General features: G+C 52.3%; 7 protein-coding genes across 7 annotated transcripts; 2 read left to right on the forward strand and 5 right to left on the reverse strand.

Moving 5' to 3' along the window:
- Window positions 1-583: 583 nt before the first annotated feature.
- Window positions 584-1,728, reverse strand: Triagg1_6497 (uncharacterized protein; the record flags this gene model as incomplete). Its single annotated transcript, XM_062901127.1, has 3 exons — window positions 584-1,282; window positions 1,349-1,530; window positions 1,587-1,728. The coding sequence occupies 3 exons, from the start codon at window positions 1,726-1,728 to the stop codon at window positions 584-586; spliced, it is 1,023 nt and encodes a 340-aa protein (XP_062754434.1).
- A 2,040-nt stretch (window positions 1,729-3,768) lies between these two features.
- Window positions 3,769-7,975, forward strand: Triagg1_6498 (uncharacterized protein; the record flags this gene model as incomplete). Its single annotated transcript, XM_062901130.1, has 4 exons — window positions 3,769-3,829; window positions 4,177-4,582; window positions 4,673-7,323; window positions 7,386-7,975. 4 exons carry the CDS (start codon window positions 3,769-3,771, stop codon window positions 7,973-7,975), a joined length of 3,708 nt encoding a protein of 1,235 aa, XP_062754435.1.
- A 1,173-nt stretch (window positions 7,976-9,148) lies between these two features.
- Triagg1_6499 (uncharacterized protein) lies at window positions 9,149-9,869 on the forward strand (the record flags this gene model as incomplete). The annotated part of the gene is made up of 2 exons (XM_062901131.1): window positions 9,149-9,259; window positions 9,324-9,869. The coding sequence occupies 2 exons, from the start codon at window positions 9,149-9,151 to the stop codon at window positions 9,867-9,869; spliced, it is 657 nt and encodes a 218-aa protein (XP_062754436.1).
- A 343-nt stretch (window positions 9,870-10,212) lies between these two features.
- Window positions 10,213-11,208, reverse strand: Triagg1_6500 (uncharacterized protein; the record flags this gene model as incomplete). Its single annotated transcript, XM_062901132.1, has 6 exons — window positions 10,213-10,353; window positions 10,421-10,469; window positions 10,532-10,599; window positions 10,682-10,877; window positions 11,110-11,120; window positions 11,206-11,208. The coding sequence occupies 6 exons, from the start codon at window positions 11,206-11,208 to the stop codon at window positions 10,213-10,215; spliced, it is 468 nt and encodes a 155-aa protein (XP_062754437.1).
- Window positions 11,209-12,530: 1,322 nt separating this feature from the next.
- On the reverse strand, window positions 12,531-14,420 carry Triagg1_6501 (uncharacterized protein; the record flags this gene model as incomplete). The annotated part of the gene is made up of 3 exons (XM_062901133.1): window positions 12,531-14,035; window positions 14,109-14,250; window positions 14,316-14,420. 3 exons carry the CDS (start codon window positions 14,418-14,420, stop codon window positions 12,531-12,533), a joined length of 1,752 nt encoding a protein of 583 aa, XP_062754438.1.
- A 958-nt stretch (window positions 14,421-15,378) lies between these two features.
- Triagg1_6502 (uncharacterized protein) lies at window positions 15,379-17,076 on the reverse strand (the record flags this gene model as incomplete). The annotated part of the gene is made up of 4 exons (XM_062901134.1): window positions 15,379-15,450; window positions 15,518-16,003; window positions 16,061-16,773; window positions 16,848-17,076. 4 exons carry the CDS (start codon window positions 17,074-17,076, stop codon window positions 15,379-15,381), a joined length of 1,500 nt encoding a protein of 499 aa, XP_062754439.1.
- A 948-nt stretch (window positions 17,077-18,024) lies between these two features.
- Window positions 18,025-18,948, reverse strand: Triagg1_6503 (uncharacterized protein; the record flags this gene model as incomplete). The annotated part of the gene is made up of 1 exon (XM_062901135.1): window positions 18,025-18,948. One exon carries the CDS (start codon window positions 18,946-18,948, stop codon window positions 18,025-18,027), a length of 924 nt encoding a protein of 307 aa, XP_062754440.1.
- Window positions 18,949-19,623: the final 675 nt, after the last annotated feature.

Here is a 19,623-nt window from a genome sequence, read left to right on the forward strand (position 1 = left end):
TTGGCTTGCAGTTTTCACAGCCATTTATATATATTTCAGTCGCTACATTGGCGTTCGAGGACATAGGGAAGCATTGGCTGGCGTTTTATTTTTTTGGTATCTGTAAATGTTTCGCGTTAGTGGTATTCAATGTGCTTCCCAGGGCGAAAGGGTTTATAGCGGAGTTGGAAGGATGAGTTGATTCGTTTAATTGAAGCAAGATGTAGATCAAATAAACAAGACTACACATTGCTAAGAGGACATGAATTCACGGACCGCTCTACATATATCTTCAGCGACCCATCTATTGAGACCATGACAGCCCGTGGAGGAACGAAAAGGACTGCATTGCTACATATTTACAAAGTGTACTGAGATGGTTGGTATATTATTAACCTCCAAAGGCAAGTATTCACAAAATCGCTGACAAAGGGTTCAAGTCATTATCTCTTTTCTCAAGGGCCACTATCCTGAGCGGCACTATAGCTTCTATGTACCTTGACGCCTCGCTTTCTCTTCCTACTCCAGCATGATCATAGTATCCACCATTGCTCATCTTCGATGCCAGAGAAAATGCCTCCACATCTCTTCATGCCTATCCATTTCACAGTTCATCATCATCAGATTCCGTCTCCTCTTCGGCCGCCGGTGCTTTGGACGGCGCAGGTTTCTTTGCAAAAGGTAAAGTTCTCGGAGCCGGGGGTTGATCATCTGAGTCCTTGGGAGGAGGCGCTGCTTTCGGCGCAGGTCCGGGGCTGCTGTCATCAACTTCGTCATCGTCATTGTCACCGTCGCTACCGCCAGACGCTGTGTCTTCTGCTGTATCCTCTTGCTCGCTGTCTTGAGGCTCGACTTTGATCTTATCCACCTCCATCTCATCTTCTTCTGTCTCATTTTTGGAAGCTTCCACTGTTTGGACTTTTCGTTTTCTAGGCCGAGAAGGGGCAGGCGTGCGAGATGGCTGAGAGTCTACTGATTGGAACCGTTGAGATGCTTGTTGGCTGCTTTGGATTGGACCGGCGGCAAGGATCTTTTGCTGTTCGCGGATTTTTACCTTCTTTTCATTAAGAAGATCTCGGAATTTGAGAAGCAGGGCCGTTTCATCGTCTTCTTTTGATGTGATGAGCTCGTCCAGTTGTGACTTTAGCTCCTTTACTGTGGCTTCAAGCTCCTTCGCGTGGGCGGCGGCTTCGAGCAAGGCCACGTTGCTTTGCGCCAGAGCATCGGCAGTCTCCGCGCACCATTTGAAAAGCTCTATGCCTTCATTTTCGTCATGCTTTAACTCTATGGAGCCGAGTCGTTGCTATATTGAAAGCTCGAGTTAGACTAATCAATTTTCCAGATTCGTGAACCACCAAGAGAGTCATACTGTAATTCCTTGAACTCGCTTTCGAATTGTGATTGAGAGAGAGGCCTCGCTCTCGATGCTAGCTGTTGCTTGTATGTCCGCAACTGGTTGGAGCGAGAACAGAGATTGCAATATGGCCTGCCATTCAGACTCGGAGACGGGACAGTTTGGGACTTGTAGCGAAGCTACGCGATCATGTTTCACTGGTGGGTGTCAATAGGATGTTTGGTATGACGATTTGGTTAATGGGTGTTCGTACAAGAAGTCACATATGGTGCTTCGCCTTCTGTGCCAACGAGCTTCACATCCAGGGGCTTGGAACCCTTTTGGATGACTTGGATGAGAGCATAGGTGGATTCATCGTCATCCCGAGGGAGCTTGATAACTCGCGACGCGGCCATGATCAACTGCACGCGTCGTCTCTGGAGTCAATCAATTTGAATTTGGCGGAAATCTGCAGAGACACGGCTTGATAAGTGCGGTCGTGTGAGCTGATGAAGCGAGAGGCGTGGAATATGTAGGTTAGGTAATTAGGGAGAGGTGATGCAACTGATATTTCGAACGTGCTTCTGGAACAGGTGAGAGAGAATCAAAGATTGGCACTGAGCGATTTATTGCTCTGTTGGGTTTGCTGCTTGTGTCGTCGCGAGAGTAGATATTTTGAAGAGTGCAGTCCGATGTGGTTTTGTTTGTGTCTTACAAGCAACCAGTCGTGACTCTTCATCGAGGTGGAAGTGCATTGCAGCCTTGCGCTTAGCGTGCTTGAATCCGCTGGAAACAGGCAGAGAGTCCACTGCAGGCAGCTGGAGAGCTTCTGCTGCAGGTACAGGTACAGCGCAAGCTTGATAGTGGCTGGGGTGCTGTGGCGCAGGCTCCTCCACAGACAGACCACGGGTACGGGTACATGGCCAGTACCAGCTTGTCAAGTGCGGAGGTGAGCTCCGGGAGGTACCTAGGTATCGTCCACCCACTGTAGAATTATACAGGTTTGCACATAATGTGCGCGACAGAAAATTTGAAATATTCACGATGCCATTCGTATTCGCGATACGAAGTACTTGTACAGCTTATACTGTACGGAGAAGTTGGGTACTAGGTAGTAATATCGCCCAGGCCTAACCGTTTCTTGTTGGTTTCGAATCGTGTCAGGCATCCGCTGAGAAGTCGTGTCGAGTACATGTACTTTGTGCCGTACTCGAACGGGGGTCTGGGGCGCATCGTACACGTGGGAAATTAATCCAATGTCCACCCGCCGGCCGAGAGGGTCCAGGTAATGAACTGGCCGCGGGAGCTTTTGGGAAAAAAGGCCCGCCATCACGCCCAACAAACGCGGCCACGCACTGTAATAAATTTTGATCAAGCGTGGAAGATGCACCCGTTTTCTGATAGTAGTAAAGGAAACTTCATAGAGGAGATATAGGCGCTAAGATCTAGTAGATGTTCTGTACGTTGTTGATACTTTGGATATAAGTAGATCTAGTACCTGTCACGTCGGCCTACCAATGTGATAGACGCCTTTGTACGTCGGTAGAGAGCCATTGATATTGCTTCCTTCATACACATCAGAAGGAAAATAACCATACAGTACGAGTGGGCATTAACATGGTCTGGCTTGGCAATTTGTTCGTCCCGCTTATGTTGTCCGCGGCCGGCCGGCTACAGCCCAATACGGCTAGGCCACGTTCGTGTGCAAGACGAGATGCCCACTTGCCTCCATCTTGTGAGTGTCCAAATGGCGTGTCTTGGTGTTGCGGCGGGCGGCCTGTGAAATGAGTAACGGCTCAGTTAACGCTAGGAGGACGAGTAGGGACGGGCTAGAAAGCTATGAAGCAAACAGCTAGTACGAGTGTTTGATAGTATCAGGCACGATGTACCAGCGTAGCATATTGGAAGCTCCATACAGTGGTTGCTCATTCGTGTGCGTTTGCTAGTTTGTTTGGATACATAGTATTTGATGTAATACGCTGTGTCGCCCACAACACGGACCCGGCTTACAGTAGGTAGTAATCAAAAACAGAGCCCAGTTCAGGATCGTCCTTCTCCATGCTCTGTGCTCTGTGCTTCCCGCGCTCCGGGCTCGCTTCGCAGCGCCTGTGCCTGTAGTATATGCATTGGCATATGCACGAGACGCTCCAGCCAAGGGCCCTGTCCCGATCTCTCTCTCCACCCAGCAGAATCTGACAATTGACGGGGCCTGCGCGCATGATTGGCAGCTGGTTGGGTTGGTAAGGATAGGGGGCCGGGATGCGCGCTGGGGCCCGTCTTGGTTGTCGTGGTAGCAGGAATCAACTGCAGGTGAGGCGTCATCAGGAGTACGAAACGCTCAGGCACAGAGTGGGCGGATGGACAGATACGGAGTAGCCTTCCAGCCAATTTCATGCACAGCACCGCGGCGAGATTAGGATGAGGATCGTGAGTCCGGAAGCGACTCCACCTTCAATATGAACAGATCATGGGTTAGCGAGCCGGCCGACGAAGTGCGAGTAGGGGTTATCCATGAGGGTAGGAGGCGAAAAAAAAAAAAAAAATTCAGAGCGAGAAAAAAGCACATGCGACGAGGCCAGATACGTACCTAGGTACCTATTTAATGGATAGCGAGGTGAGAGTTGGGAGAAAAAAAGGGGGGGATATAAAACAAGAGGAGCATCCCCAAACCGTTTTGCCTCAATTTCCCACCTACCAGGGACTTTACACTTTGAGCACGAAGAATTGTGAGCATTCACATTCACCTGCTGCACTTGTACTCGTGCAGCCTCCCGGTGGTCCAGGGTACTCGTACAGGTACAGGCAGTGACTGAGAACTTAAGGACCCTCGAGAGTCAAATTCCTTGCTCAGCTGTGGATTGCAGTGGCCCAGGCGCTGCTTGTCGCTGCTCTACCACTGAAATCTCCATGCAGGCTGCCCCCACCACCTGATCCTCGCCAATCCGACAGGCTTACAGGCAGTCCAGCCACTGTCCACAACGGACCCCCAGCCTTTCTGTTTCGCCTTCGCATCATCACTGCGCCCAATCAATTGCCCGCTGACAACATCAACAACAACGTCGACGCCTTATCGCGCGCCCATCTAAAAAAAAGCATTCTCCAGGTCCCAAATAATCGAAATCGCCTTGCTGCATCGTCAGAGCTTACAGCAGCGCTTTTGCATCGTATTTGCCCGCCATCTGCTGAGCGTCGGGCGCCCTTTTGTTTTGTTGTTATTGATTTTGGGAGGGGGAGCGCATCGTCAGCGCTGCTAGAGGAACGAGTCGATTTGTGCGCACCGTAGCGACAACGAAACACCCCCGACCCTTTTTGCTGCCCACCTTGGACGAATAAGCCGGCTGCCACGTCATAATCCGGGAGCGAGCTGCGGCCTTGGGAATTTTGGGAACAAATCCAGCGATGGACGGCTGCTATTGATCGGTTATGCCTCCGCCCAATTGTTGTCGCGACCGGCCACGACGAACCTATCCGAGAGACTGAAAGTCAATTTACCCACGCTACCCGAGCGGCCCTGCATGCCGCTTTGTTTACGACACGCGATTACAACCCAAACACCTTTGCACAGCACAGCACAGTACAGTACCTAGACGCATCAGAACAAGAGTTGATGGAAATTATGGAGCCGCTGCGGCTAAAGCCCAGACAGCCAGTGGAGGCTGAGATAGAGAACTGGGATGATGACGATTTTATCGTAGACGGCGACGAGTTGAGCCTTCGGCCTACCGCTGTCACTACTACCAATGCACAACCACGTCGACGCGATTCCACCTCGTCCCACATTTCGCTGCGCTCCGATCTGGACTCGGCGTATGGGGAGGAACAACACGTCCACCTCCCGGCAGACGATGAGAGATCAACAATGGCTGCCATAGCCGCCGCCGAGAGGGCAGGAATCCCGTTGCCCAAGAATGTGCCGTCGTCTGCATTGACCGGAGGCACCATCAAGAGGCTCGGCGGCAAGAAGATGCGGAGAACCATCGACGAGGACTGGGAAAATGACCTGGAGCTGCCCGAGGGGCTCCAAGGGCTCCAGATGAAGCCGCGAACCCAGACCGATTTTCCAGAGACCCTGCGCCAGGTCAGCGGAGGCTCGCTGCAGAGCTCGCTGCAGAACAGCCCCAGGAAGACGCCCAGCAGGTCTGCCAGAGACAGCCGGCGGAGCTCTATCATGTCCAATTCGAGCATCTTGTCGGCCGCACTCAGCCTGGACAAGTTTAGAGACACGGAGGATGAGGATGACGACTTCTTCGGCGACGGGTTTGACACCATCAAGGTCCCTAAGAGGCGACCGCCTCGCCTGGCTCCCTTTGTCACTCCTCCCACTCCCCTTGAATCCGAAGCATCGAAGGACCCGCTGGACGAAGACTTTGAGGGAGACTTTGACCTCCCGTCCGATGGCAAGCTGAAGCTGTCCGCTAGGAGGGACATACCCAGAGTGCCATTTTCGTCGTCGGATGATATAGACTGGGGTGAGGGTAGCCTGGGCACTAGATTTGGCGGCACTCGACGAGATGCGAGGTCAACTCGAAGCTCGTCGGTCTCGGCCATGAGCCCCAGTCTCTCCAGCACCTTCACGTTGGAGAGCGAGGACGAGACGTTTGACGGCCTCGTCCTGCCCCCCGGCCATCTCAATTTTCAGGAGAGGCTGCACCTGCGGAAGACAAACCCACCGCCGGAAGACATACCGGAGGAGCAGCCTGCCGAAGCAGCAGCCCCGAAGAAGCTACTTCCTGCGGCAGAAGTGGAGCAGCAGGACTTTCTCGAGGGGCTTGATATTGGCGATGGGAACGTCTTTGACGCTGGGAAACTCACCATGCATCGGAATATCAAGATCAAGGACAGCCGGCTCGTCAACCCTGCCCGGCCAAAGACGTCGGTGTCGTTGACGTTTAGCAACAAGCCCATGCCTCCACAGACAAGGATCCCTCGACTCAACCATGAGAGGTCCCATTCTACCGCTCTCGAGCCCGTCTCTGAGAGTGGCGGTCCGATCCCGCATCGGGTTCGTCGACCACAATCCCGCCTTGGCCATTCCAACCAGCTGTCCGTGGCGAGCCTCCCAACGCCCACCACCATTTCCACCTTTTCAATCGCCACAGCCCCTCGCAGGACAGATCTATCGCGAACCACCTTTACTTCTACTAGGAATGACCCTCCTACGACAAATGCTCAGCTTCTTAGGCAGAAACGCTCCCTGACAGCCGTGCGGGCTCGGAACCCTCCCACTAAGCCCATCGCCGGTCGGTCGGAGAGACCAACATCACGCACGGAGCCAGGCCAGTCTCGACCAAAGACGCCCCAGGAGCGCCCGACGGCTACCAGCGAGAGTCCTGGACAAGCAAGAAAGAACTCAATACCGTTTATACCTGCGGGGGCTTCCCACTTGCAATCGCAGCACGCCGCTTCCAAGACCCTGCGACAGTTCCGCCGTCATGACTCCGACAATGCCATCGATGCCCGCCCCATCTCCCGGTCATTTTCGAGACCAGGCCTGCAATCGCCTAGCCCACAGCGCTACAAGACGGCTGCGTCTGAGACGTGGGATCGTCTAAGCAGACCCAAGAGCATACGCCAATTTGGCGATGGTCATGAGCTAGACGCCTTTGACGATCTACCCACTTCGAAAGAGACGGAAAGCCGTTACCTGAAGCAGCCTTCCGCAGCTGGACCCAAGGCAACATTGCGCAAATCACCACAGGCACCACGACCGCCGGCAATTGATAGAAACAAGACGCCTTCGCCATGGAACGCAGCACCAAAGCCCGCCATACGACCCAACTATACCCCTAGCTTTGCGCGTGACACTGCAGCCAGCCGCATCGCACGCGAGACGGCTCTAGCCCACCGGACGCCAAGCGGCGGGCCTTTGGCTTCGGTTTCTGCTCAACGAGCGCCAAATCGAAGCAATGCCCAGCAGACGTCTTCTACAACCCGAACCAAGAAGTTGAAGCGACCCCCGCAGCTAAAGCCCCATCTCATCTCCAACTTGAGTGGCGGCAAAGAATCCAAAGGTATATTTCTAAACTCAAGTGTATTTATTGTAATCATGTCTAACGGTGCCATTTGTCTCTAGTCGTCAAAGGGATGTTTTACAATGCCGCAACGTACTGCTGGGAAGGGAACGAGACTGCTCTGAATGCGTTTGATGGCTCGACCTCGACGCCATCATCAAATTCGGTTCCCCTGCACTTGGCTCGGGATAAGGAGACGCCAGTGCCTCGACCGGCTCTCATTACCAACATCAGCACCACTAAAGGTGTGCAAGTGGTTGGTGGCATGGTGTTTGATCCTCAAAACATGTGCTGGCTGAAGATGGGCCCTCAGAGCATGACAAGATCCGAAGCCACTGATAGCCTAGACAACTTCAATGCCTTTGAAGAGGACGAGGACGTCTTTAAGGATATTCCCGATCTCGAAGACAACACCATCACTGATGAGCGTGAAGGCCACTCCAGCGACATTAAGGATGACTGGCTGGTGGGAGAAGAGTTCGACGTGGGCCCCGAATTCATCCGAAGACAGCGTGAGGAGGAGGAGAGGTGGCGGAAGAAGTGCGAGAAGTGGATAAGCCACACTCCCCGGGACCGAGACGCCTGGCGATGGACAATTCGCGAACTCGTCTCTCAATTCGACGACTTTGCGATGCCGAGCGTGGCCAGATAAGACCAGATGCAATGGAAGGCACCCTCGCTCAGCGGCATGCCAGCTATAACCCGTCTTGGACTATCTTGCTTTGTTGTTGTTGTTACTGTTTCTGCTTCTTCTTTTCTACTTTGCCGTTGCATTGCTTTGCTGCTACGTATTGGCATTGCATTTGCATGTTTTTTTAATACGATATGATTTTTTAACAACCAGTGGAGATGGGTCAAGGAGGAGGGAAGGTATCAGGACAAAGGCATAGTGTGCCCCGTTTGTTTTTGCTTTTACGCGCGGTATCGTGCTTTTTGTTTCTCCTTTTTGTTTCTTTCTTTCTTTCGGGCGTTGGGAGGGGAAACTGTTTGGTTCACGACCATATCGGCCCAACCGCACGCAAAGGGGGCTGTTGTCGATTTATGACTGGGCACATACTATGGGATATCGCGATAGAGAAAAACGGCTACGGTGCGCAAATCACCGGTAGAGTTTGTTACGACGAAATGACATCTAACGAAATGCAACATGGATGAGTTTTCTGGTATGAAAATTGGAAGGGCACAAGGGGGGGGAGGAAGGCAAATGGTTTTAATGTATCATTATCGGGTGTGGGTGGCTGGAGGGAGTTTTTGTCGTTTAGTTTTTGTAAATTTAAGATTGCGAGTTTTGTTTTGCTGTTGTGCTGCCAAACAATGGTATAATTTTTGAAGCTGAATATCAGAATCGGTGATGGTGATGACGTCTGTATATCTTTGGGTGAAGCTGTTTCAGGGGCTCGTGGCGCTCGTTTGACTTGAATTGTTTTCTTTGGCGTTGGAGTTTTGGCGGGGTATTTTTTTCGATGCGACCCCCCACGTGATTCTTGGAACCTCCAAGCTTGTCACCAACGTACCTCGGGGCTCCAAAACGGCTGCCAGCAAAGGCAGCCTCGTCTCGGATATACAAGAACCCTAAGCAGAAATATTCGAAAACTGCTTTATCCCTCTCAAAGCGCATCTCTCGCCACATTGTATTTCGTCACCTATCCCATCGACATTTCTCGTCAGGTAGCGCAAATCTCGCCCATCGCCTCTCACCCCGCCTCCCCTCTTTTCGCATCGCGACGAACGAGTCGCATCTCGACCAGAAGCTACATCACAGCCCATCGCAACAGCTCAAGATACACCACGCCCTTTATAAAAGAAGGACAACAAAACCGTCGCAATGGCCGAAGTAGCATTCGCAAAAACGTTCCTCACCTCGCTGGACTCCCGTCCCATCAAGCTCTCCCCAGACCACATCGAAGACCCCAAGACATTCCCTCCTCGCCCTCCCGTACGTCCAAATCCCCCAACACCCTCCCTCTTCCCAACTCACAAAAAGCTAACTCAAAAACCAGTATATCCTCCCCCGCATGCCAACCCCCATGACCAAACCATCATCCCGCCTCCCCCCCGGCTCCGAGCGCAGCATCGACATCACCCTCAAATCCCTACGCAACCCCCCCCTCGACATCACCCTCCCCGCCACCCCCCTCAGCACCTCCGTCCTCGATGTCAAGGCCGCCGTCAGCGCCCAGACCCGCATCCCCGTCGACAAGATGAAGCTGCTGCTCAACAAGCGGCCCGTCGCAGACACAAAGGTCCTCAAGGAGCTGCTCGCCAAGGAGGCCGACAGGACGATTGACTTTTCCGTCATGGTCATTGGCGGCGCCGCGGCGATCCCGCCCGAGGACAAGGCGCCCGCCGCAGAGGCCATGGAAACGGACGAGCCGGTTGCCACGGCCCAGGCTGACGCGGCGGCTGTCGAGGCTGAGCTCGAGTCGGATGCCTTCTGGGCGGATCTCGGCGGCTTCCTGCAGCAGCGGCTCAAGGCCCAGGACAAGGCCGAGGAGCTGTCGAGCTTGTTCCGGTCCAGTTGGCAGGCAAGCAGGTCAAGTTCGTGATATATATATATATATATATGCAAAACACATGATGGGCGTCCTCCTTTTCTTCCTTCTAATAGAGCATACTTTCAATTATTCCCTATCACGCAAGCAAACCAAGTCACCAGTGAAGCGTCACATGCAGTATAAAGAAACGAGTCTGATTTTCCCTTGGTACGGTGTACATCGTCATCTGTAGCGCTAGCACATCTGAAAAATTACCTATGCCTATCCATCGAATAAACACAGCCCTCCAGCACGCCCAATCTAAACGAGGACACGGCAGTGCCTCCCTTCTTTTGCTTCTCCCTGGTAGCTGCCCCTTCCCCCATGCATCACATTATTGTTGGTGAGGGTTCGCTTATGCGTTCACCTTGGCCAGGACGGCGTTGAGGACAGAAGCGTACTCGAGGTCGTCAGAGTCGTTGGCCTGGATCTCATAAGCGTAGCCTTCCAGGGATCGCTTGAGAGCCTCCTTAGAAGCGGCGTAGATCATCTTGGGCTGTTGCTTTCAGTCAGCGGGAGAAAAAAAAAGTCAATTTACACATGGGTAACATGGTTTAACGCACGTGGACACCGGCATCATCGGGAGACCAGGCGACGAGAATGATCTTGTTGCTGTTTCGGATTGTCAGTAACTGCGGCAGTTCACTTATGGGGTTGGCATTGGGCCGACATACATGTCTCGGCCGTCAAACTTGAAGCCAAAGTCGTAGACAGCGTAGCGGGGACCCTTGCCAACAGCACCCTAATGAAAGTCTCGAGTCAGCTCTGCTCCGGCGTGTACGCCATTTCAGACGTTTGATTTCTTCGGTGGTGATGAGACGCACAGTCTTGCTCTTGGAGGTGGCGGAGAGGAGCCTCTCGCGGAAGCTGTCCCAGTCGTCGTCGGCCTCAGCGTGCTCGACCTGGATCTCGGAGTAGTCGTCGGACAGCTTGAAGACAATGTATCTCAGGAGTCGGTTCTTGTCGTTGCTTCGCTTGAGCTTCTGGAACTCCTCGGAGACCTGGGCGGAAACTTTCGCTCTACACCAAGCTTATCATCAGCCTGCCAATTCCCGCCAACTAATGTGCTATCTTGCTTCCATTTCTTCCATATCTGTTGTTCTTAAGCTTCTCCCCACTGCCGCCAACCCAATCATGCGCCCACATCTGCACCGTCGTTGGCCGTGGTGAAGAGGGTGGCGGGTGGCGGATCGCGTGGAGGGGGGGCTATAAATAGTGGAAGAGATAACGTCAAAGGGGGGAAGACACGCACCCTGATTGAGACTGCAGTTACGCAACGCGGTCAGTACTCGGAATATACAACAAGGAACACGCCTTGCAAGCTCTCATGCCACGAGAAACAACTCACCATGTTTGCGATTTGGTCGTCGACGAAAGACGGACTGCGGTGTAGAGAAAAAAAAGGAGGGGTGATGAGCTGATGAGGTTTCTCCTGTTAGCGATGAGGGGGTTCCTTGGAAGATATGCGGGAGATACGCCAAAGCGCCGCTGCACCGTTGCCCAAAACCAACAAGTCCAAAGCAAAACACAAGAGACGGGCAAGATGACGCGGAGGGAGATCAAGGAATAGGGAAGAGCTACACACAGGAAGAAAAAAAGAAGACACGGAGAAACGGCGAGACTGGCGTCAGGACGGAGTTCGACGATGATGCCAAATTGGTGTGACAGCGGGATGGTCTGGGAACTGCGCAGGTAAGTACAAGAAACCAAACCAGCAGAAGGAGAGGCGGGGTGCTAAAAAGGGCGAGAAGAGCTCCTGGGCCCACGGGTGGGGTTTTTCTGTGCTTTTGGCCGAAGTTGCTTCGAGGGGGGAGCTGCACGTGACTGGGAGATTTGGGGGGAAAGATGAGAAGAGAGAAGACTGGAGATTGGAGGAACTTTTTTTATATGGGGAATTACGTATTGCATGGAGTCGGGATGTGCATGCTACCTGGTGCCTAACGAGAAGGGGGGAGTCGATGGATGTAGATGTACTCGTGCGGGATGATTGGATGGACGGTTTGTCCGTTCAGGTGGCTATTGGGAGGAAGGATTGGGAAGAGGTGACAAAGGCTCAATATCTCTTTCAGCTTCTCTCTCCCTACCTATCTACCAGTATTCGACAAGGGCGGTTCAATATAGGTATAATTCATCCCAGTCCAATCTAATCCAACAAAGCCAGGCATCAACATTTCCCAGGTCCATCCATCTCATCTCATCCCATCCTTTCTCATTTCCGGCTGCCTCAAGGCAACCACAAATCTCAGCACTATAGCAGCCACTATTGCGCAATAGACACAAGGTATCTACAAGTACTCAAACATCACTTCATTTCACAATTCTAGTTGCCTAAATCTTCTTGCGAATCTCTTCTCGTTAAATAAAAAACATTTCATTCGTTATTATCCCTTTTTTGGTAGTGGTACATGGCCAGGAGCGCTACAATACAATACAATAAACGGCAAAACTCGGCTTGCCCACTCTCCACAGAGACAAGGGCAAGCTCAGAGCTCAGCCGCAGATAGATGGACAGGTAGATAGAGAGGAAGATGGAGTGAGGGGAGATGGGTAGTAGGCCGCTTGAACCTTCCTTCTAGTATAACACCGGAAACCATGCCCCGTCATAGAATAATTTTTATACATCATTTCCTGTTCCCTTTTTTTCTTTCTTCTTTTCTTCTTGCGGGTGGCATCTTACATCATACCGCCCATTCCTCCCATGCCACCCATGCCACCCATGGGAGGACCGGCAGGTCGCTCCTCAGGGGCCTCAACGATGGCAACCTCAGTGGTACCCAGCAGCGAAGCAACGCCGCTGGCATCAATGAGACCAGTGCGGACAACCTTGAGGGGGTCAAGGATACCGGCCTGGATCATGTCAACGTACTCGCCCTTGGCGCTGTCGAAACCGCGGTTGAAGTCGCTGCCGTACTCGTCGGTCAGCTTGCCAACAACGACAGAGCCCTCCAGACCGGCGTTCTCGATGATGGTTCGGGCAGGTCGAGTGATGGCGTTCTTGACAATGGTGATACCGAGCTGCTGGTCAAAGTTGGCAGCCTTGACGTCGTTCAGAGCCTGGGAAGAGGCCTTGATCAGGGCAGTGCCACCACCGGGCAGGATACCCTCCTCGACGGCAGCGCGGGTGGCGTTCAGGGCATCGACGAATCGGTCCTTCTTCTCGCCGACCTCAACCTCGGAGGAGCCACCGACCTTGATGACGGCAACACCGCCAGAAAGCTTGGCCAGACGCTCCTGGAGCTTCTCCTTCTCGTACTCGGAGGTGGTGGGGTCGGCAATGACACCGCGGATCTGCTCGCAGCGCTGAGAGATGGCATCCTTGCTGCCCTCACCGTTGAGGAGGATGGTGTCCTCCTTGGTGATGGTGATGGAGCCGGTGGAACCTAGCATGTCGGGGGTGGCCTTCTCAAGCTTGATGTCAAGCTCGTCAGAGAAGACGGTTCCGTTGGTCAGGACGGCAAGATCGCCCAGGATGGACTTGCGGTTGTCACCAAAGCCAGGGGCCTTGACAGCGGCGACCTGGAGCTGGCCACGGAGCTTGTTCAGAATGCAGACAGCCAGAGCCTCGCCGTCAATATCCTCGGCAACAATGACAAGGGGGCGGCGGAGCTGGGTAGAGGCCTCGAGGGCGGGGATGATGTCCTGGACAGCAGAGATCTTCTTCTCGGAGAGGAGGATCAGAGGGTTCTCGAACTCGACCTTGCCAGACTTGGCGTCGGTGATGAAGTAAGGGGAAACGTAGCCGCGGTCGAACCGCATACCCTCGGTGACCTCGAGCTCGTCCTGCAGGGTCTTGCCCTCCTTGACGGTGATGACACCCTCCTTGCCAACCTTCTCCATGGCATTGGCAATCAGCTTGCCAACGTGGTGGTCACCGTTGGCACTGATAGTGGCGACCTGGGCAACCTCCTCGCTAGTGGTGATGTCGCGGGTGTTCTTCTGCAGGAAGTCGACGACGGAGTCGACTGCAGCCTGGATACCGCGGCGCAGGTCCATGGGGTTGCAGCCAGCGGCAACGTTCTTGACGGTCTCGGAGAAGATGGCACGGGCCAGGACGGTGGCACTGGTGGTGCCGTCACCAGCAGTCTCGTTGGTCTTGGAAGCAACGTCTTGGATCAGCTTGGCGCCGAGGTTCTCAAACTTGTCCTTGAGGCTGATGGCCCTGGCGACAGTAACACCATCTGTAGAGATAGATTATTAGCAAAAGATCTTCCCAAGACAATAAATAAGCGCTGTAGAATTTCTCAGCCATACCCTTGGTAATCTTGGGAGAGCCGAAGCTGGACTCGATCAGGACATTTCGGCCCTTGGGTCCAAGAGTGGTAGCAACAGCCTTGGCGAGAGTATCGGCACCAGCCAGGAGAGCAGCACGGCCCTCGACACCGAACTTGAGTTCCTATTGCGTCCGTGTTAGTCCCATGAAACCATCTGCAACTCGTCATCCCAATTGCCATAACCCACCTTGTGAGCAAACCGAAGTTGCTGGCCCAGGCTACCTCCAGATCGGTACTTGTAAGCGCCGGACAGGGCCGAGGCGCGGGCACGGGAAGTCAATGCGCGCTGCATCTTGCTTTGATTTCTGCAATGGAATAGGAGGGAAAAGGAAACAAAGAAACGGGGGTATCACAAGCCGGAACCACGACGAGCCAGCCTTTCACAGGAACAGCAGGTTGGAGGAGGAGGAAGAGAGTCTGCAAAGCGCTTCCGGTGTTGTTGGAGAGCTCGCACGCCCCAAAAAAATTGTCACGGAGCATCGGCAAAACATGGATCCTGAGCCGAGCCAGCCCCCAAACGAGTTTAGCGGCACAGCATGAGCTTTTCTACCCTCTTCCAGCCGAATCTGTGGGGGATTTTTCTATGCCGAGACTGATGATTAAGCTGGAGATGCATTGCGATTCATGGCCGGTGCCTTTGCAATAGAGATCAATTCAGAAGGGCTGCGATTTAAAAAGCTACCTGTGGAAGTGCCAGAGCGGCTTGTAGCTAGATACTGGCAGCTTGATTCTCCTCAAAGCACGTTAAAAGACTTGCATTCAATGCCCTGTTTGACCCCGCCAATGCCTGATAGACCCCCCGCTATCGGACAAAAAAGTACCTGTACCGTCCATTGTGCCATTCCCCCCAAACTCCAACGTACCATGCAGTGAAGTGAACTCGCCTCTCGATGCTTGCTTGTTTTTGGGATGTTCTTGTTTTCCGAGTTTTTTTTCTTGATCTGGTTTTCTGAAGTTGAAATCGTTATCTTCATGGCCACAGCAGCTGAAATGCCTGTGCCTTGCGTTGCAGTGTCCCTTGTCTTCTCTGGATGAGATGAGGGATGGGTATCTTTGACAGGGAAGGAAAAACAAATAAAAGGAACAATATTGGAAAGGAACATTGGAACTGTTGAGTGTACGAGGCACACCGTTCCTTGCTGTGAGTCAGTCTATTTTCTTAAATTTTTTTTGTTGTTTTCTCAATGATGATCGTGAGCGGGCATGCCGCCTTGGTCAAAACCCTGTGTCTTGGTGATGCGACGTCTGGGTTACTCCGAGTTGGCGAGGAATTCGAGCAACAGCTCGTGGCCGACAAAATCGTCGGAGTATGGGTGAACAGGCTTCAATTGTCAGTCCAGATCTTGGGACGATCGTAGGACAGATGATGGAAGGAAGGCAATTACTTACAGTAGCCTCGTCAAGCTGTTGCTCTGGGCTCTCAATCACCGGCTGGAGTGTCTCCAGCTGCAAAGTGGGCAGCTGGGCCGCGACGGGCGACGAGACAGGAGAAACAGAGATGCCTCTGTGGTTGTTGGCAGTTGGGGAGCTCACAGGTTCCACCTTGTCCTCAGCCTTGTAAAGAGCGGGAGGAGGAGTGGGCGGCATGGTGAAGCCGACAGGGGCATGGGGAATGAAGCCAGGCTGGGCCAAGTTGTTGAAGCCAGGTTGAGGCAAGTTGTAGTAGCCACCGTATTGAAGGTTGAGTTGATTTCCAGTGAAGAAAGGGTAGGGGATTTGGCCAAGAGGCGACTGACCGCAGGGGCTGATTTGCTCATGGCTGGGCTTGATGAGAGGCTGGAGAGTAAAAGGGTCAAACAAGTTGGCTCCGCCCATCAGAAGCTGAGTATCATTTGCAAAAGCAAGAGGGTTCTGGATACCCATAGGCTGCAGTCCCTGTTCTTTGTTAGTATGTAAAGTTTATTGGCGACTGTGGTAGGAGAATGAACTTACCTCGGTGCTGTTGAGCAGAAAGTTAGGAGGCGTGATATTGGTGAAGAGATTAGAGCCAAAGAGCTCAAGCTGTTGGGCAGCAACCACATTTCCCTGCTGAAAGCTCTGGGGCTTCAGGTTGTATTGAGTGGTAGACATAGGAGTGATAGACACAGGCGTGGCAGACACAGGGGTAGCAGACACAGGCTGTCGTGGCGCTGCGTGGCGGATAGGAGTCGGCGTGACTGGGAGTGGGATATCGTCCTCAAGGACAGTGACATTGGCATCAGCCTCGGGAGTGAAGAGTTCGCCGTTGTCAGTGAAGAGCTCGTCGTCGGCTTCAGTGAAGAGCTCGCCATTGGCTTCAGTGAAGGAGTCATCTTCACCTTCGTCCAATGCGTCAAAAGCATCGGGAAGGTTGATCTTGGCATCATCCAGCTTCTCGTCGAAACCAACTGAGCGAGTGGCAAGCTTGTCATCGCTAGTAGGATCACGAACGTAGCCTCGGACGGTGGGATCATAGGGAGTAGAAGGGGAAGACTTGTGGGCAGGGGGTGGCACCATGTGGCCTTCAGCGAGGAGCTCCTTGCGAACGCGGCCGACGTGCTGCAAGATTGCCTGGCCAGAAGAGCCGGGGCGAAGACGATGAGCGATGGCATCCCAAGGAATGTTGATCTTGTGACGGGCGCATTCATAGTGCATGTGGAGAAGAAGCTTCTCAGTCATGCGAGGACCTGGAGAAGAGTTAGTACAAGTGTTCCAGAAGAAGTCAATTGAGCAAAGGGATTTTGATATGCAATTCGCTTACGGTTCCACATGATGAGGCTGCGTCCCGTGACTCGGCCATTGCCCTTCTTCTGCTCGCCAGTAGGAAGCTTGTGAGTATAAGCAGTCGCTCTGGGAGTGGAAGTAGGTGTCTTGAGCTTGTTAAGCTTAGGAGTCTTCTGAGACTTGGAGATCTTGGAAGGAGAGCGACGGTCATAGGCCGCAAGTTGACCCTTCTTGGGAGTCATCTTCTTTCCTTGAGGAGTGCCCATCTTGACGGTAAGAAGAAGAGAATTGGCGACGAATTGAAGTCTAATTGGTGTTAGCAATGCTTGTTAGTGCTGCATTGGAAGCTATTTGAGTGTTGAAGATGGGAATTTGGGGGCGAGGTAGAGGCATGAAACTTGGCGGAATTGGGCTGCTCAAGGCCCAATTGCGGGTGTAAAGCAGCAGAAAACTGCCAATTGAAGCATTGAAAACAGAAAATAGTCACTTACAGTCAATTGAAAAGTTGTATGCGTTGTTTCAAAGGATGAATTAGTCGTGAACGTTGGTGCTGCTGTGGTTAGTAGACTGACGATGTTGGGGGGAAGAAAGAAGAGTAGCGAGGAACAGGAAAAAGTGGGAGAAAAAGATAAAAGTGAGAGGAATCTTCCCAAAAGGGAAATGCAAAGTTTTTTCTTTCTGAAATTTCAGAAATTCAGAAAACTTCGCCAGCCTGGGTGGATTGTCTGTCTGGCAGCTGGCAGCAAAAGTTGGGGGGTGGTTGGGGGGTCTTGGGAACTGTCAGGTAGACGCAACATGTGTCTCGCCTGTACGAATTGGTAGTAATGCAATGGAACAGAGTATTAATGACGAAAGAGAGAGATAGTATACAATTCCTGTAAATGTTGATTTGCTGCTTGGTGTTGTGTGCTGTCAAGGGGGATATGCAGCTTGGTGCATTTGGTGGCCATTTGGGACTTGCACAGATATATGTACATGTGTACATGTACCTGGTGTGAACACCATCCTCACTTGGTAGAATCTCTGAGAAAAGAACATTGAAGTAGAGATAGCACGAGAGCAAGATTGGATTGAAGACATAATCTACATCAGTATCCTTCCAAAGTAACCCCTCTGCGCCGTATCCCAGGAAATAACAATCCTCTACCCAATTGCACCCAAGATCCATTTGCCATACCAAGAAACTCTCAACTCGATCTATCGCAGCAGTGGGGTTACTTGCTAGACCGGAATAACCTCTTCAATGCATATCTGAAGCTGCTACTTGACTTGGAGGAAGCAATGGGAGAGGTATGCTTGAGAGAGCCACTGCCATGTTGCGTTGATGCCATAGACTCAATCTCTAAGCAGTGGTGGTTGCAAGTGCATTGGCTGGAGTTGCCATCGCTGGACACTGACTGTCTATTCCTAGAGACGTCTGAGACGGAAAACATGGCTTGTTGTTGAGCAAACATGATGTCTCGAATAGCTAGCTGAGTCTGTTGTTGAACAGCATTGTGGACAACTTGGTTGATAGCAAGAGGCAGATTGGTGACAACTTGGGAGAGGTGGTTGACCATGTTAATGGTGGTGGCAATATTGTCGGCCTGAGCCCCAATCATCGTGTTCATGGTCTTGGATTGGGATCTGAATTCCTCGACGTGTTGTTCAACGGTGCGGTAGTGAAGATCAAGCTGTCGGCTCATTGTGTCGTTTTGATCCCGTATATCGGTGTGCTCGCGGCGCAGATGTAATTGCAAATCATTGAGAGCATTTTCCTGGTGACGAATAGATTCAAGAGAGTCATCAAGCCTGTTGATGTTCAATCGCAGAGGGCCCATTGCGCTGGCCATCTTCTCCTCCACTGCTTGTTCAATGATGGAATGAATGATCTCGCTGGCGTTGTTGAAGTCGATAGGAGTCACAGGTGTCGAGACTGCTTCAAGAACGTTGGAATCTTGCTCAGCGCTCGCATTTCTGATAGCGGCGGACAAAGCTTCCATAGCCTTTGGGACATAATTCGTAGGGTTGAGAGCTGGATTTGCCTCCAAAGTCGAGAGCGCTGGTGATTGAGCTGCCGTAGCATCAAGAGAGTCCCTCTGGACGTATCGAATCGGAGATTCAGGGGGTGTAATAAGACCGGCAAAAATGGGATTCATCTTTTGCGTATAAGGCGAGCGTGGGATAGCTGATTGGTTGAGATATTGTATCTCGATGCCTGCGTTGGAAAAGGAAGCTGTTCCAGACATGATGGATGGGTAGACGTGATGATTGGAAGCTCTCGAGATGATGTTCTCTCTTGTATAAGAGGATCAACGGATGGATTGAATGTGGATGAAGATATTTGGGATTGGCAAAGATGATATCAGCTTTCTGTGGTCTTTGGAAGCTTCGAAGTTGTGTGATGGGATACTAGAAGAGCAACGATGGCGAGGAGAGAAGGGTTTTAGTACCGGAAGCAGCACGAGATGTTCCGATGGCTAGAATACAACGAGCATCTAATTGTGGTGATAATGAACTGAATGTAAGTTTTCTGGTGTATTGTCCCCCATTTCCATCTTGCCAGTGACAATATCTACAGATTCCATTCAGCAGCTGCTGCATTTCGTTTGCGGGGCCTCCCCCCCTTTCCCCTCCCTCGAGCATTGGGACGTCCCTCAATGTCAGCCGCTATCAGATGTGAAAAGTGACTATTCGAGGTGGTATGAATACAATGGAACTTCAATAGGATTGCTACTGTGCCTATTGAAGTGCGAGAGTCGGTGTTTGCTGAGTCTGAGGTGACAGTGAATCACGAGTGGGCTTGGCGGGCTGCCAGCGGAGAGAAGCGGGCT

This window comes from Trichoderma aggressivum (genome assembly GCF_033847375.1).
Source record: "Trichoderma aggressivum f. europaeum strain CBS 100526 chromosome Unknown scaffold_026, whole genome shotgun sequence".
NCBI lineage: Eukaryota > Fungi > Ascomycota > Sordariomycetes > Hypocreales > Hypocreaceae > Trichoderma > Trichoderma aggressivum.